General features: G+C 39.2%; 1 protein-coding gene across 20 annotated transcripts in view; it reads right to left on the reverse strand.

Annotated features, from left to right (window-relative positions):
- The window catches only part of CADPS (calcium dependent secretion activator), a 477,472-nt gene that overhangs the window by 344,748 nt on the left and 117,399 nt on the right, over positions 1-15,325 (reverse strand). For all 20 annotated transcript variants that reach the window (XM_036869030.1, XM_036869050.1, XM_036869049.1 and 17 more), the window contains exon 3: positions 13,567-13,899. In XM_036869030.1, coding sequence (XP_036724925.1) covers positions 13,567-13,899 — 333 coding nt within the window. The remainder of the gene's footprint in view (positions 1-13,566; positions 13,900-15,325) is intronic.

Consider the following 15,325-nt stretch of genomic DNA (forward strand, 5'->3'; position numbering starts at 1 on the left):
CTGTTTTCTTCCATCTTCAATATTAAAATGGCTAAACAAAAATTCACCAATTTTGATGTCTTTTTTAAAATGCACACTGATATGACAGCTGTCAATACAATCTAACAGAATTGTTTCGAATGAAGTTAAAGACAACTAAGTGCTACGAGAGCCATCTCACGGAAAAAACCGAATGAACCTTTTGGTCAGCCCGATTCTAAGGCCCAGGCTGGAGGAGTGTTCAGGAGTGAACCTGAGGCATATCCTTCTCTTGGGAGATCACCAAAATGCAATGGCAGCAAAACCACATATATAAGCATATTTCAAGTCCTCTGCTTTTCAACTCTGATGACAGCCTATTGACAAAGCAAATGTGATGGCTGGGCCCAAAGTTAAGAGGTGGATAAATTTACTTAAACCCATAAAGAATGGCAGGATGTTTCATTCTAAATACAGGTGAGTGAGGAATTGGGACTAATTATTTAATCAGCCATGTTATCTTTATGATACAATTTCTTCTCTTCTCTGGTCTCTCACTGGACAAAAAAGGATAATAGACATCTCAGATAATCTCTCTTCATTCAGCCTAAACCATATCCTCATCATTCAAACCCAACTCATCTAGTACCTCCTCTATCAAGTGGCTCCTGACCAATCAAATCCCATTGTTATCTGAGATCTCCAAAGTCCTGCAGCTGTTGAAGCTTACATCCCTTTGCCGCCACCTCCACTGCCGTATCACCACTGCCGTTAACTACCATGACCAACTCAGGCTACTGTTTACTGAATCTCTAGCACGTGGCAGGCTCTTATTTCTACCTGGTGGCTATTAATATCCTTGCTTTATAGAGATGTTAATGAAATTGCTAAAGGTTAAATAGATAATAGTAAGTAACTGAGCCTGATTCATACCCGGATGTGTCTATAAACATATCTCTACCATATCATGCCCCTTCTATACATTACAATTGACTACTTTGTCACATAATGACTTTGTATTGTGGATGGATTTTGCTTGCATATTAGTTTTGTTCCTTAACTACACTGTATACTTGAAGGCAAGGACGTTGTGTTATGCTTCTTCAGATTTTTCCTTAACGTGATTTGATTGTTTGATTTCAAGAACTGATTTCAGAGAACCAGCCCAATCCTAAACATCATTATTCAACAGAATGGAACTTTCCTAAGACACAGGAATTAGATTCATTAATGGTGGCTAATAATAAGTAGCACCAACCATCTCCCTAGGTGGGTATTATCATTATTCTCATTTTATTTATGCAAAAGGTGAGGCTCAGAGAGGTTAAGTGACTGGCTCATGAACACAAAGTAGCAGAGTGAAAAAGCAACCCCAAATCTCTAACTTTAGAGTGCTATTTTTTTCAGCCAAAGTTGTCCAATGTTTACTTTCTGTCCAATCCTAGAGTTAAATTATAACTATGCTGAAAGTTTTAGCAGTGGAATTCTATAACGACCAACCGTAATGATGGACAAAATCTTGGCTCAAGTGGCAGTAATAATAAATTATTATAACAAATAATAATGATAGTTTAAAAATGTGTGTATACCAAGCATGGTGCTAAGTGATCTATTCACTAACTTACCATGGCATCACAATAAACGCAGTAAAGCACATTCTGTTGTTATTTTCATTCTACAGAGAAGCACACTGGTGCTTAAGGAAGTGACTTGTCCAAGATGTTACAGTGGTGAGGTAAATTCACCGTTGACTTCTTTCTTTATTAAAATGTACTTTTCTCTTATAAAATCAACCAATCAAAAAGAAAAAAAAGACTGTGATGAGTCTAGTATATTAAGAATCTGACAGAACACACTTGACTTCGTGTTATGTAATGACTGTCTTCAGTTCCAACACTGTAAACCACCATTACTTTTCACTGTTCACAGAATTGCCAGGCTAAGTTTTATGTTAAAACCTTTTGGGTTGAAAAGCTACATCTCATATTCATAGGGCCACTCTGTGGAAAGTAAAGAATTCTTTCTGTTATGATGTGATATATGATTTAACTCAGGGGTTGACAAACTGCAGCCCTTGAGTCACATCCACCAGCTGCCCGTAATTTTACTGGAACACAGACAGCCATGCCCACTCCTTTGCATATCGTCCATGACTGCTTTCGCTACAATGACAGAATTAAGTAGTTCCTACACAGGCTGCAGAGCCCACAAAGCCTAAAATAGTTACCAACCCCTGGTTTAATTCTTCACTTAACACCTTTGTAATGTGAATGTTCATGCACACTTCTTTGGGTGTTCTTTCTCCAAAGAGCAACTTTGTTCTAATTCTGGGGTCACTGGGCCCTGACAGGAAGATGCTCATGATGCAAGACACAAAGCAGTCATGTTTTCAAGTCATCCAATTGGCTCGATCACGCACTAGCAAGGACAAGACAAGAAAGACAAGCACTTCCTGTTCTTCACTATCTGCTGAACACTGTGGGGCTTTAAGTATGTTTTCAAAAATGAAATCAGGAAACACTTGTACTGATACAGTAGAACCTAAATGAGTGAAGCAAGCATAAACTTTACCGGTCAGACACATCCACTAAAATCCTAATTAGAAAATATAATACACAGAGTTCCAGATGTAGAAAACAAACTTATGGTTACCAGGGGGTAAGCAGGGGGGAGGGATAAACTGGGAGATTGGGATTGACATATACACACTATTATACATAAAATAGATAACTAATAAGGACCTACTACATAGCACAGGGAACTCTACTCAATACTCTGTAATGACCTATATGGGAAAAGAATCTAAAAAAGAATGGATATATGTATATGTATAACTGATTCACTTTGCTGTACACCTGAAACTAACACAACACTGTAAATCAACTATACTCCAATAAACATTTTTTAAAAAGAGAAAAGAAAATACACAGAACTGAGCCTCAGCTGACCTTCCTTTTCCTCCAACAAATTTTAGGGAGAAAAGAACAGGCTACAGAGATAAACCCATGCACATATGGTCGCCTTATCCTTGATAAAGGAGGCAAGAATACACAGTAGAGAAAAGACAGCCTCTTCAACTAGCGGTGCTGGGAAAACTGGACAGCTACATGTAAAAGAATGAAATTAGAACACTCCCTAACACCGTACACAAAAATAAACTCAAAATGGATTAAAGACCTAAATCTAAGACCAGACACTATAAAACTCTTAGAGGAAAACATAGGCAGAACACCCTATGACATAAATCACAGCAAGATCCTTTTGACCCACCTCCTAGAGTAATGGAAATAAAATCAAAAATAAACAAATGGGACCTAATGAAACTTAAAAGCTTTTGCACAGCAAAGGAAAACATAAACAAGATGAAAAGAAAATCCTCAGAATGGGGAGAAAATATTTGCAAATGAAGCAACTGACAAAGGATTAATCTCCAAAATATACAAGCAGCTCATGCAGCTCAGTATCAAAAAAAACAAACAACCCAATCCAAAAATGGGCAGAAGACCTAAATAGACATTTCTCCAAAGCAGATATACAGATTGCCAACAAACACATGAAAAGATGCTCAACATCACTAATCATTAGAGAAATGCAAATCAAAACTACAATGAGGTATCATCTCATACCAGTCAGAATGGCCATTATCAAAAACTCTAGAAACAATAAATGCTGGAGAGGGTGTGGAGAAAAGGGAACCCTCTTGCACTGTTGGTGGGAATGTAAATTGATACAGTCACGATGGAGAACAGTATGGAGGTTCCTTAAAAAACTAAAAATAGAACTACCATATGACCCAGCAATCCCACTACTGGGCATATACCCTGAGAAAACCATAGGTCAAAAAGAGTCAAGTACCACAATGTTCATTGCAGCTCTATTTACAATAGCCAGGACATGGAAACAACCTAAATGTCCATCAACAGATGGCACATATATACAATGGAATATTACTCAGGCATAAAAAGGAACGAAATTGAGTTATTTGTAATGAGGTGGATGGACATAGAGTCTGTCATACAGAGGGAAGTCAGTCAGAAAGGGAAAAACAAATACCATATGCTAACGCACATATAAGGAGTTTAAAAAAAATGGTACTGATGAACCTAGTGGCAGGGCAGGAATAAAGACACAGACGTAGAGAACAGACTTGAGGACAAGGAGGGGGGAAGGGAAGCTGGGACGAAGTGTGAAAGTAGCACTGACATATATACACTACCAAATGTAAAACAGATAGCTAGTGGGAAGCAGCCGCATAGCACAGGGAGATCAGCTCGGTGCTTTGTGACCACCTAGAGGGGTGGGATAGGGAGGGTGGGAGGGAGGCTCAAGAGGGAGGGGATATGGGGATATATGTATACATATAGCTGATTCACTTTGTTTTACAGCAGAAACTAACACAACATTGTAAAGCAATTATACTCCAATAAAGATATTAAAAAAAAAAAACCTGAAAAAAAAAAAAACCAGGCTATATAAAAAGAGACTCCTAAAAGATTGAGTACAACACACACATACCTGTCTTCCTAGAATACAGGTAGGACCAATAAACTTACTACTTACTCTCCAGAACCTTCTATATCGATGGAAAATCGCCACTCTTTTCAGCAATTATGTGAAAGAGATGATTTTAAAGGCGTATAACCTTGAGTTCAAATCCTGATTTTGCTGCTGACTGGCTGCTTGACCTTGGAAAAACTGTTTACCTTCTTTCTCTCTCTCTTTTTTAGGTTGCTTATTAAAATGTGGGTAAAATTATCTAGCTTACAGGCTTATTATGAGGATTAAATATGATAATATATGTAAAGTACTAGGCTTAGTGCCTGGCACGTGGTCAAGGCTTCATATCTGGTAGGCATTATTACTATTCAAACTGGAGGTCAGGACATAGGTGGGAGGCCTCCCCTGAATAAAAGTCCACCATGAAAGACATGCAGAATCACTCACAAGCTGGGCAGGAAAGAGAGCTATGATATTTTATGCATACTTTCAGAAAGAGTTAAAACAAAAGAGGTTAGCAACAAAAATTAATCAGTGCACTACCCTCTATTACCGAAGTTTCTGCTAATTGTAGGTCTGAATCATTGAAGAAGAAGAAGAAGGTAAAGTCAAATAATGATCATGAGGAGTCTGGGTTGGTGAAGTATGTCAGAAGGCTTGTCAGATATCTCCCTGTGCATAGCTGTGTTAGATGGTTTATAATAGCTTCCATCATCGGGTGAGAGGTGGCAAAAGCAGAAAATACTATTTCTGTATGTCCTTTTCTGAAAGTACACCTCTGATTACAATTTTGTGGTTCAATGCTTATAAAAGGACTTTGAATAAAAGAGTATATTTATAATTCCATTTTGGCAACAAAGTGAAGAGCTTTCTAAAATGTCTACAGCAGTTTCGAAGCCTGCATAGAAAATACCCAATTCCCACTGCCTCTCAATTTCAACTTTTCATTGCAGTCTGTCTCTCCATAATAGCAGGTACAGTTAGACAGAAATATCTGGCCATGTGTTCTAGGAAAAACTGATAGAGAAGTAAGATGAAAAGTCATGATGGGGTCATCAGAAAATTGTTGCTCTGGGAAATTAAATATTGCTCTCTGGCCCTGTGCCCTCCACATCTTTAATGCCCTCTAATTTTGCTCCTGCTAACAGAGTAGAACATGTTCATGTGGTGGATACATCTTGATCTCATTCCTTATTTCAAGAATGCTGAAATTAAAGTACATCTGGCAAGCAAAGCCACTGAAAACCAGCAGTCCATCAAATATCTAATGACTGTTAGAGGCAGCACGTGACTCTGGAAAGACAAGATTTAATTTCTGTACCTCTTCCTCCAACCTTGTGATGCGAGAGACAGGCTGTGACCAGAGGGAAAGTTTATGGCTAGAGACATACCGTGAACCTCAGGTGAAATCCACACTATAAAATAAGAGAATCAGCAGGTTGATTTAGGTCTCAGATTGACATGCCTGCTCCACTGCTGCACTTTGACTCAAGAGAAACAAACGACCAAACACACACCTTTGTGGAATGTGGGCATTTAAGCCTCAGGAGACCATTAATGCCTTGGCCTCTGCATTTACTAATTTAGTCAGTATTTAGCTGAACATCTATTGTGTGCCTAGGATTGTGATAAGTATTGGCCGCATAGTGGTGAATGCAACAGACATGGTCCTTGCTCTTAAAGAGATAATCAAGAGGGGGAGACAGACAATAAGAGAACGAATAGTATGCAAGGTAATTTCAGACTGTGTGAAGTTCTATGATGGTAATAAACAAGGACTGTTACAGAAAAAAAAAAAACCCAAAACAAGGAGAATCCAATTTTAGGCAGAATGATAAGGGAGGGCTTCTCTTAAAAGGTTACATTTAAATGGATACTGGAAGGAGTTCTAAGAAGAACACTGGGATGGGGGAAAAGCACTTGTGGCCAAAACCCTAGGATGATCCCCAGTGAGTCACACCCTATTCACCTCCCCTTGAGGGTGGGCGACTCTATGAGTTGCTTCTAATCGATAATATATGACAAGAGTGAAGAGATTTTGCAGATGTAATTTAAGTCCTTAGTCGGTTGACTTTAATAGAAAAGGATGATAATCCGGGACAGGGCCAACTTAATCAGGTGATTAAGACCCTCTTTTAAAAAAGGGTCTAGAAATCAGAGACTTCAAGCACCAGAGATGTTCTCTCTCTCTCTGTTGCTGGTTTGGAAGACTCCTACAGCTGCAAGGATATGAGATGCATCAACAAGATGAGGCATCAGGGAAATGGATCCTTCCCTGTTGAGCCTACAGAGGAGAATACAGCCCAGTCAGATCCTGAATTCCAGCCTTATGAGTCCCTGAGCAGAGAACCCAGCTAAGTAATGCTAGACTTCTGATCTATGAAAACTGTGAGATAATACATGGGTATTCTCTTAAGCCACTAAGTTTGTGGTAATTTTTACATAGCAATACAATGAAAACAAATACAATACTCTGAGCAGGCAAAAGCTATAAAAGTCATTGGGAGTTGTTTTGTGGTGAGCATGAAGGAAGACAGCCAGGAGGTAGAACATGGGCTTGTCTATGAGAAAACAGTAAAGTTTAGGCTTTATCCCAGTATCTGACACGTGGTGGTTAGTGCACAGCAAGTAAACATCTGTTGAATGAATGAATTTATGAATAATGAAAGTACGTTGCTAAATAAAAGTGTTTAATACTAGACTGCCATGTCCACCCCCTCAGATTTTAAAACACTTCTTCAATAGATATTTATTGAAAGACCATTAGGTACAAAGAACTGTATTGGTGCCAGAGGGCCAAGAAAAGTGATTAAGAAATACAGCCTGGCCATGAAGCAAATTCTGAGACAACAGATCTTCTGGAAACTTCTGGATTAGGAAAAAGATATGCACTTCTATAGAGATGAAAGACTCTGTAATGAGGTATAGATACAACCCAGTAATCTGGGTCACAGCTGAAAGCTGATAATTTGAGGTTTCTCCTCAGAGTCTAATAAACTGAAAAGCTGCCAAGGGTTAATCAAGTCCAAGGAAGAGAGCCCTGTAATAAGATAACCACATCATCAAAGGCCACATCAAGGATGGATTGGAGGATAGGAAAGGAAATGTTAAGAAAGTTAGTAGTTCAGTAATGGTGGGGAATTTAATATTGAAAATGCAAAGATGTTTAGAGATTGGGAAATTATATTGCATGTGCCTCCAGTCAAGTCTTCTGGATTATGTGAAAAATCTCTAGAAATTGAGAGAAGATAAATTAAGAGAATACTGTCATCTTCAATTAGTTAGAGTGTGTATGTTATCCCTGCTGCCCAGGAGACATCAATGATGTCTGAGGAGAAGGTTAGGGTCATACTACTGATGTTTCCAGGAGCTACAGGTGAGATCACCAAGGGCACAACCAGAAATGCTGTTCTCAAAAAGCAGAACTGAAACATGAAGAAACAACTAACTTTCTTAGCTTGTACTCATCCATATCCCCTTGAAAATTAGCTGGGTTGCTTCCCTAAGAAGGATTTATCTTCATTTTAAAATATATGAAAATGAAAACATCTCAGAGGTGTTTTTCAAGGGGAAATGCCCATGCATTTCAGAACAAAGCAATTAAGGATAACTCATAAAATTAAGAAGATGGTGTAGGAAGTTGCAGACATCTGGTACACCTAACTGGTCATTAAGTCAACTCCAGATGTGGAGGTTACTAAAGGAATGAGGAAAAACAGTGCTTTGCATTCTTTAAACTTTTAAAATACATCCTCATCATCTTTGCATTTTATGAAAATGGAAAGCAGGTCTATATTAGTCTCATTTCTCAGATGATAACACCCATTCTCAGAGAGGTTATCCTACATTTTTTGAGTTAGGTTTAGAATTTAACTCAAATGCTCAAATAGCTACATAACTGACTGCTTCCTCTCAAGAGTTTAGGAAAATAAAAACAACACTGATTTCATAATAAGGGTTTCCAATGATTTTACAATGATTATGTTGAGTATGAGCAAACTCTTCTAAGAGACAGACCCATGCAATCTCAACTAAACACAATCTACTTTTAAAAATTCTATGAGTAAATATGGAGACATTTATTAAGCTTCCTTTTTAAAAAATGGATTGATAGACATGGTTCATGTTATAACAGACAGCTGATATGTTAACTGATATAATCACTCTTTGTTAAACATCATTTCTCATTTGAGATAAAAACTGCAGTTCCTAGCAGCACCTCATAGAGAGACCATAGGAACCATCACAAAGCTGCACCAGATATCAGATTACACTTTCCCCTAAAATGCAATATGCATACAAGGAACCATGTGTATTTCTGGATTTGGAAGCACCTATGAACTGCTCTGTCTTGTAAGGAGAAGGACCAGAAAATATAAAACAAAACAAAAACCAATACAAGCAGGGTGTGAATGTAAGTCATACGATTTTCAGTTCTGTATCTTTGCCCCTAAGAGTGGATCGAATTCTGCAGAGCTGAGTATAATCTCGGAGAAAGCGAGTGAGTAAATCTATGATTTCTGAAACTTGATTGCAGGGTTTGAGAAGTACAGACTTCAGGTGAAATCTGTTCTCGTCAGTCTGGGACTGTTTTCAGGCATGGCGTGAGAGGAATCTATCCCACCAACGTCAGTATTTCAAGGCCCTGGTCACCATAGCCATGTCTCCTGTATCACTGATGGCGTGAGATGATGTAAGAGGCAGATTAACGAAGAGCTTCTATTTTAACGGTTATGTTTCACTTTAATGCCTATTGTTTAAAAAGATCTAGTACACCAAAGCTGTGATTTCATGTATATTACTTCTAAGAATAAAGCTAGGCTTAAAAAGTGAGTTAGAAGTTGGCTTAATTAGGAATATTAAATAAATAATCACACAGGTAGTACTTGGAAATGGCAAAAATCATCAAGATGGTATACTAATGAAGTCTAGAATACAATGCTGAAGATAATTTTCTGCTTATCCCATTGTTTTGATAGTTTCTTTGTTGAGATTTTTGCTATTTGTTTCTATTTACAAAATACCTATGTGCTTAAGGCAGAAAATTTGGAAACGCCAAAAAGCACAAATGAAAACCATGAAAATCAACCATAATGCTATCCCTAAAGATAAGCATAGTGAAGATTTTATTTTTTACCCATCCAGTACTTTTTCCATAAAAGTGGGATTATGTCTTCACACTGGTTCATAGCCTGATTTTCCACTTAGAAATATGTCATGAACATTTGCCCATGTGGGAAGCTTTCTTCTTCAGCTATTTTACTGGCTGAACGGTATTCTCTCATACAGTTAAATCAAAATCTAGGTAGTTAATCTCATACTGCTGGGAATTAAAGTTGCTTCCATTTTTTCACTGTCATACAAAATGCTTCAATGAACATCTTTGGACTTAATACTCTTGTACACATCTCTAACTATCTCCTTATAACAAATTCCTAGAGGGAGAGCTGCCAGGTTAAATGGTTTGCCCATTATAAAGGCGTTTTGCTGCAAATTAACAGATTATTCTACAGAAAGTTTACCATAATAAATTATTCCACCAGTAAGTTATGAGAATACCCAATTCTATAACATTTGTAATGTATTATTATTACCAATGTTATATTTCTTTTAAAATACTTCTGGTATTTGTCAATATAATTATATAACTCAGATGACTAAAGACATGGAGGTTAAAAATAATCATATATTTATAATTAATTTGTGTTTCTTTTTCTTTTTCATATGCTCTTTGTCCTAATTTCTACTGAGTTGAACCACTGAAGCAATAATCAGATGTAGGTGTGAGTATAAAATATAATAAGAAATGCCTTAAGTATTCCTGTCCCAAGAAGTACTTCCCTTTATATTTCTTATAATTCTCTTTTAACTAAGGGGACAATCATTATTTTGGGGAGAGAGGACATGATTCTTTTATTATATTTTTTCTAACTCATAGAACAGATGTTGAAAATATGCGTCGAATTAATTCATTTTTTATGAGAAAAGAGCAAAATAAGGTGCTGCCTCTTAACCCTATTCAACAAGTTCAAAGCCATCAAGGTAAGAATGGCATAGCAATAGACTCTTTCCAATGACGCTGATGTCTGAGCAAGAACAGAATATTTGCATGATAAGCTAGCTGCTGCAATAAGAAGAAAAATGAATTCCTAGAATCACTTTATGCCTAGCAGGTTTAGGAACACTTGACTAACTCTGTAATTTTGAGTATTACTTATCACCCAGGTGGGTGATTTTCAATCTTTTTGAAGCTATGACAACCCATCTTCTTATGGTAGAGAAGATGGTGGTGATGGATGGTAATGCCACCTGTTTACCCTATTCTACAAGTGCCACATGGGATGCAGTACCATTTTAATTAAAAAGAACAATTAAATTTAATTTCATATGGAGACTTATTTGAGAATTTCAAAATACTTCTCGGCCCATCACAGAAACTCTCTACCTTCAGGTAGGCAATAAGTGCTCTGAATTGAAGTGGGCTGAGAAGAAAGTAGGGTGTCAGGAATTCCTTTGAATGTAATGTATATATTATATTATGAAGTGCTAAACAGATTCCTATTTAGTAAAACATCCAGAAATTTCTGGGTCAGCTACAATGGTTGATAAGACCCTACCAACCAAGTAAAACAAACTGCCATCATCCATTTATTAATTCACTAGGCATTTATTGAACACCTACTTTGTGCCAAGAATTGTTTCATGCATTGGAAATATTAGCAAATAAGGCAGAGATGAATTGCCACCCTGATGAGGCCAACATTTTGGTGAAGGATGGGCGGGGATGGTGAGACAGATAATAAACAGGTAAAAACAGATGAACAAGAAATGGAAAATAGTGGTAAAGGCTTTGATAAAAATAGGACAGGGGAATGGGAAAGAGAATGACTTGATGAGGTGTGTGGCAAGGGGGAACTTTAGATGGGGCGGTCTTGGAAAACCTCTTGGAGAAGTTGACATTTAAGCTGTGCCAGTCATGCAAAGGTCTTGGCAAAAGAGCATTCTAAATTGAGGGAAGAGGAAATGCAAAGGCCCAGAACCAATCTGATGTGGTGGGGAAACAGAAAGAAGGCCAGTGAGTAAGCACGCAGGGAAAGTGGTATGATTGGGGCAGATTCCTGTTCTTCCTCAAGCCATAGTGACGAGTTGGAATATCATTCTAGGGGTGATGGGATGCCCCTGGAAGGTTTTAGGCACAGAAATGTCATGCTCCAATTTACAATTTTAAAAGATCACTTGAGCTGGTGTGTGATGGGTGCATTATCATGGGGCAAGAAGGGAGGCAGGGTTACCAGTTGGGTAGACACTGGTCATCCAGGTAAAAGATGCGGGTGTCTTGAATTAGGGGGTAGCTATGGAGGCAGGAATAATGAAGCCTCATAATCCTTTAGTTCTTATGTTAAACATTTACTTATATACAGTGGAATATTAATCAACCATAAGAAAGAATGAAATAATGCCATTTGCAGCAACATGGATGGACCTAGAGATTCTCATTCTAAGTGAAGATAAGTCAGACAGAGAAAGACAAATATCATATGATATCACTTATATGTGGAATCTAAAAAAAAGGATACAAATGAACTTACTTACAAAACAGAAATAGAGTTACAGACATAGCAAACAAACTTATGGTTACCAAGGGAGAAGGGCGGGGGGGATAAATTGGGAGATTGGGATTGACAAATACCCACTACTATATATAAAATAGATAACTAATCAGGACCACTGTATAGCACAGGGAACTCAATACTCTGTAATGACCTATATGGGAAAGATTCTAAAAAACAGTGGATATATGTATATGTATAACTGATTCACTGGGCCGTACAGCAGAAAGTAACACAACATTGTAAATCAACTATACTCCAATATAAATTTTAAAACATTAAAAATTAAAAAACAAAAAAAACATTTATGGCACTGTTCTGATGTTGTCTGTTGACTTTTTTGCCTCTTCCAGTAGACTATAATATACTTTAACTGCTACCATTTATAAAGTGCCCCACGTTACTCTGGGCTTTATACACATGAATTCTCATAACAGTTGCATCCCAAGTTCATATGTGGGGAGGTTAACTAACTCCCACGGCCTCAAAGCTAGTGAGGGGTCATATTAAGATTTACCTAGGTCTGCTGGATTCTGAGCAAGGAACAACTCTTAGCCAATATACTACAGTGTCTTCATTTTACCAACTTTAGGGGCAGAGTTGGTGCAGGGAAACCAGGGCACAGCTGAATTTTTATAATGGTTCTTAAAAGGCAAAGGGCAGCAAAATTACCAGGAAGGGAGGCCCTTGTTTAAAATGCAGATTCCTGGGCCCTACCCTGAGCATGCAGAACTGGAATCTAGGGCTGTGGGCTGCAAATGTGCCTTTTAAAAGTGCTCCCAAGCAACATTCAATAAAATCTGCAAAGACTGCAAAGTAGGCACATAATAAACAGTGGGTGAATAAAGAAATGTAACAGGGAAAGGGTCACAGACAATGAAGATCTAGGGTACTTCACCTCTCCAAACTCTGATCCAGAGAAAATGTAAGTTCATTTTTGGGGTGGGCCCAAGTGGAGCCTCAGCTAGCCATCTCAGATCCACTCAGAAATTTATGATGTGACTAACATATGGGTATGACAAACTCATGTTCTGGAAGCTTTCTGTTTTAAATAATTTCACTTGATGACCAGGTGCTAAGTCCAACTGTCTCCCCAGCTGAGGAAGTACAAGCCCTTCAACTGGTAAATACCACCTATTTTAAAGGCACACAATCTTTAAAAAAAAAAACAAAACATCATTTTGATCTTCTGGCACTTTCCACACATGGGCCAATTGACCCCTTAGACACAATACACACAATACCCAGGGTCCATGAGATTTTTAGGAGCTCACAAAACATTTAAATTTCTTTTAAAAATCAGAAGAAAAACCTGAATATATTCTAGCCTGGATTATATTCAACTTTTACCAATGCAGCTATAAAATGTAATAAAAAAAATTTTTTTTTAATCAAGAAATGCACATTGTTGCGTTGAAAGCAACGATGCCTAGGGCACACAGAAATCATCATGTGGACCTGTTTTACTCACAGCTCTGGGCCCAGGTGACAGACACCTTACCTGACAGGCATTGTACAGGAGCTGATGTTCGAACTTCTTGATCCCAAGAATGTTCTGGAACATCTCGTAGAGTTGCTCTTTGCTCAGAATGAGCTCGGAAGCTGCGCTGGCCGTCATCCGGGCCTGCTGCTTCCTGGGGTCCTCCTCCCCGCGGTAAATGGCATCAAACTTGGCCATCCAGGAGCTCAGCACGGTCTCCTTGCTGAGGCCGTCGATCTCGGGCAGGCTGCGCACCCTCTTCTCGATGTGCTTCTTGAAGACCTCCCGCGAGTCGTTGGCGGAGCAGCCTCCACTCTGCACCATGCGGGCCACGCGGTCGCTCTTCAGGAACACCTGAGCAAGAGCAAGGCAGGACAGACATCAGGAAGCCGTCCGGCAGTCACACGCTCCCTGTGAGGCTGGCGGCTGGGCCTGGGCGGACCCCCTCACGAGCCTCCCGGGAGGCACCAGTGTGGATCGCGTCCTGCCCCGCTACCTCCTAGCTGTGGGAACTGAGAGAGGGCCTTTACATGGTTTGCGTTCGTGTCCAAATCTGGAAAATGGGAATAACAATGGTATTTACTAGGTTGTGGAAAGGATGAAATGAGACAGTCATATCCTGAGAGGCAGCATACAGTGTAGAGACTCAATTGCTCACACAGCCTGGGGCCTTCCTCTGCCACTTAGTGGCCGTATTTCTTTTGGCAAATTAACCTCTTTGTACCTCAGTTTTCTCATCTGTAAAATGGGGACAACAGTAGTTTCTACAGCACAAGTGTTTTTAAATGAGGATTAAATGAGTCAATATATGATGAGCACTTTAAAAAGTGGCTCATATTAATGCCATATAAGTTGTTGTGGTTATTATTTTTATATGTAAAGTATCTGGCATGATGTCTGGCACACAGCACTTTACATAGTACATAGTCCACTATTTATGTCTCATTTTAGTCTCTCAGTGATACTCATCACAATTAGAATTGAACAAGGATTAGGTAAATATGTATTTAATGTCTGTCTCCCCTCCCCAAATGTAAACTCCACGTGGGCAAGGACTGTGCCTTTCTTGTTCCCCCAAATATCATCCATCTCTAGAGGGGAGCCTGGCGCTCTGAGAGTGAATGACAAGGCATTACACTCGATCCATTTTGTAGAAGGAAAAACCAAGACTCCAGAGAGGGGAAGGGGCTTGCTCTTGGTAACTCAAACTGGCTGACTCTAAACGCATGGTCTTTTGACTTCACCCTGGTTCCTCCCTTTCCTACGGGTCTCACCTGCCTGGTGGGAGAACCCCTGGTTGCTTTGCTGGTGCTGCCTGGGTCCTGGGATGAAGCATCCATTAAGAATAGTTTGCTTTCACCCCAGTGCCCACCATTCGGGAGCTTATACAAGCTATACAGTTCTAGGGTGTCATACAAGGCAGTGAAGCCGCCGCTTCCCATTCACAGAGAGGAAACATCTGACACTTCTGAGCTGTGTCCTGGTCATACTTCAGTAGGTGCATAAATAGCCTTCTAGAGGCAGAAGAAATGTTCACTCCCCTGTCAGATTTCAGGGGATGCCTTTGGTAGGCAGTTGCTTGAGGGGCATCTCATTGCCTTCTGCTTCATCACAAAGCCTTCCTTGGGGAGGAGAGATGTTAGAAAGATGGGCTCCATTTATTGTCAATTGAATGAACTAAATTAGAGAGAAGGGGGGCTGAGGGTTTGCTTCACAGACTAGAGGCCATGGCCAGCTCCACTGTGCCTGGGAACTGGTACTCAGTTGAAACCTTAGAGTT

This window comes from Balaenoptera musculus, chromosome 11 (assembly GCF_009873245.2).
Source record: "Balaenoptera musculus isolate JJ_BM4_2016_0621 chromosome 11, mBalMus1.pri.v3, whole genome shotgun sequence".
NCBI lineage: Eukaryota > Metazoa > Chordata > Mammalia > Artiodactyla > Balaenopteridae > Balaenoptera > Balaenoptera musculus.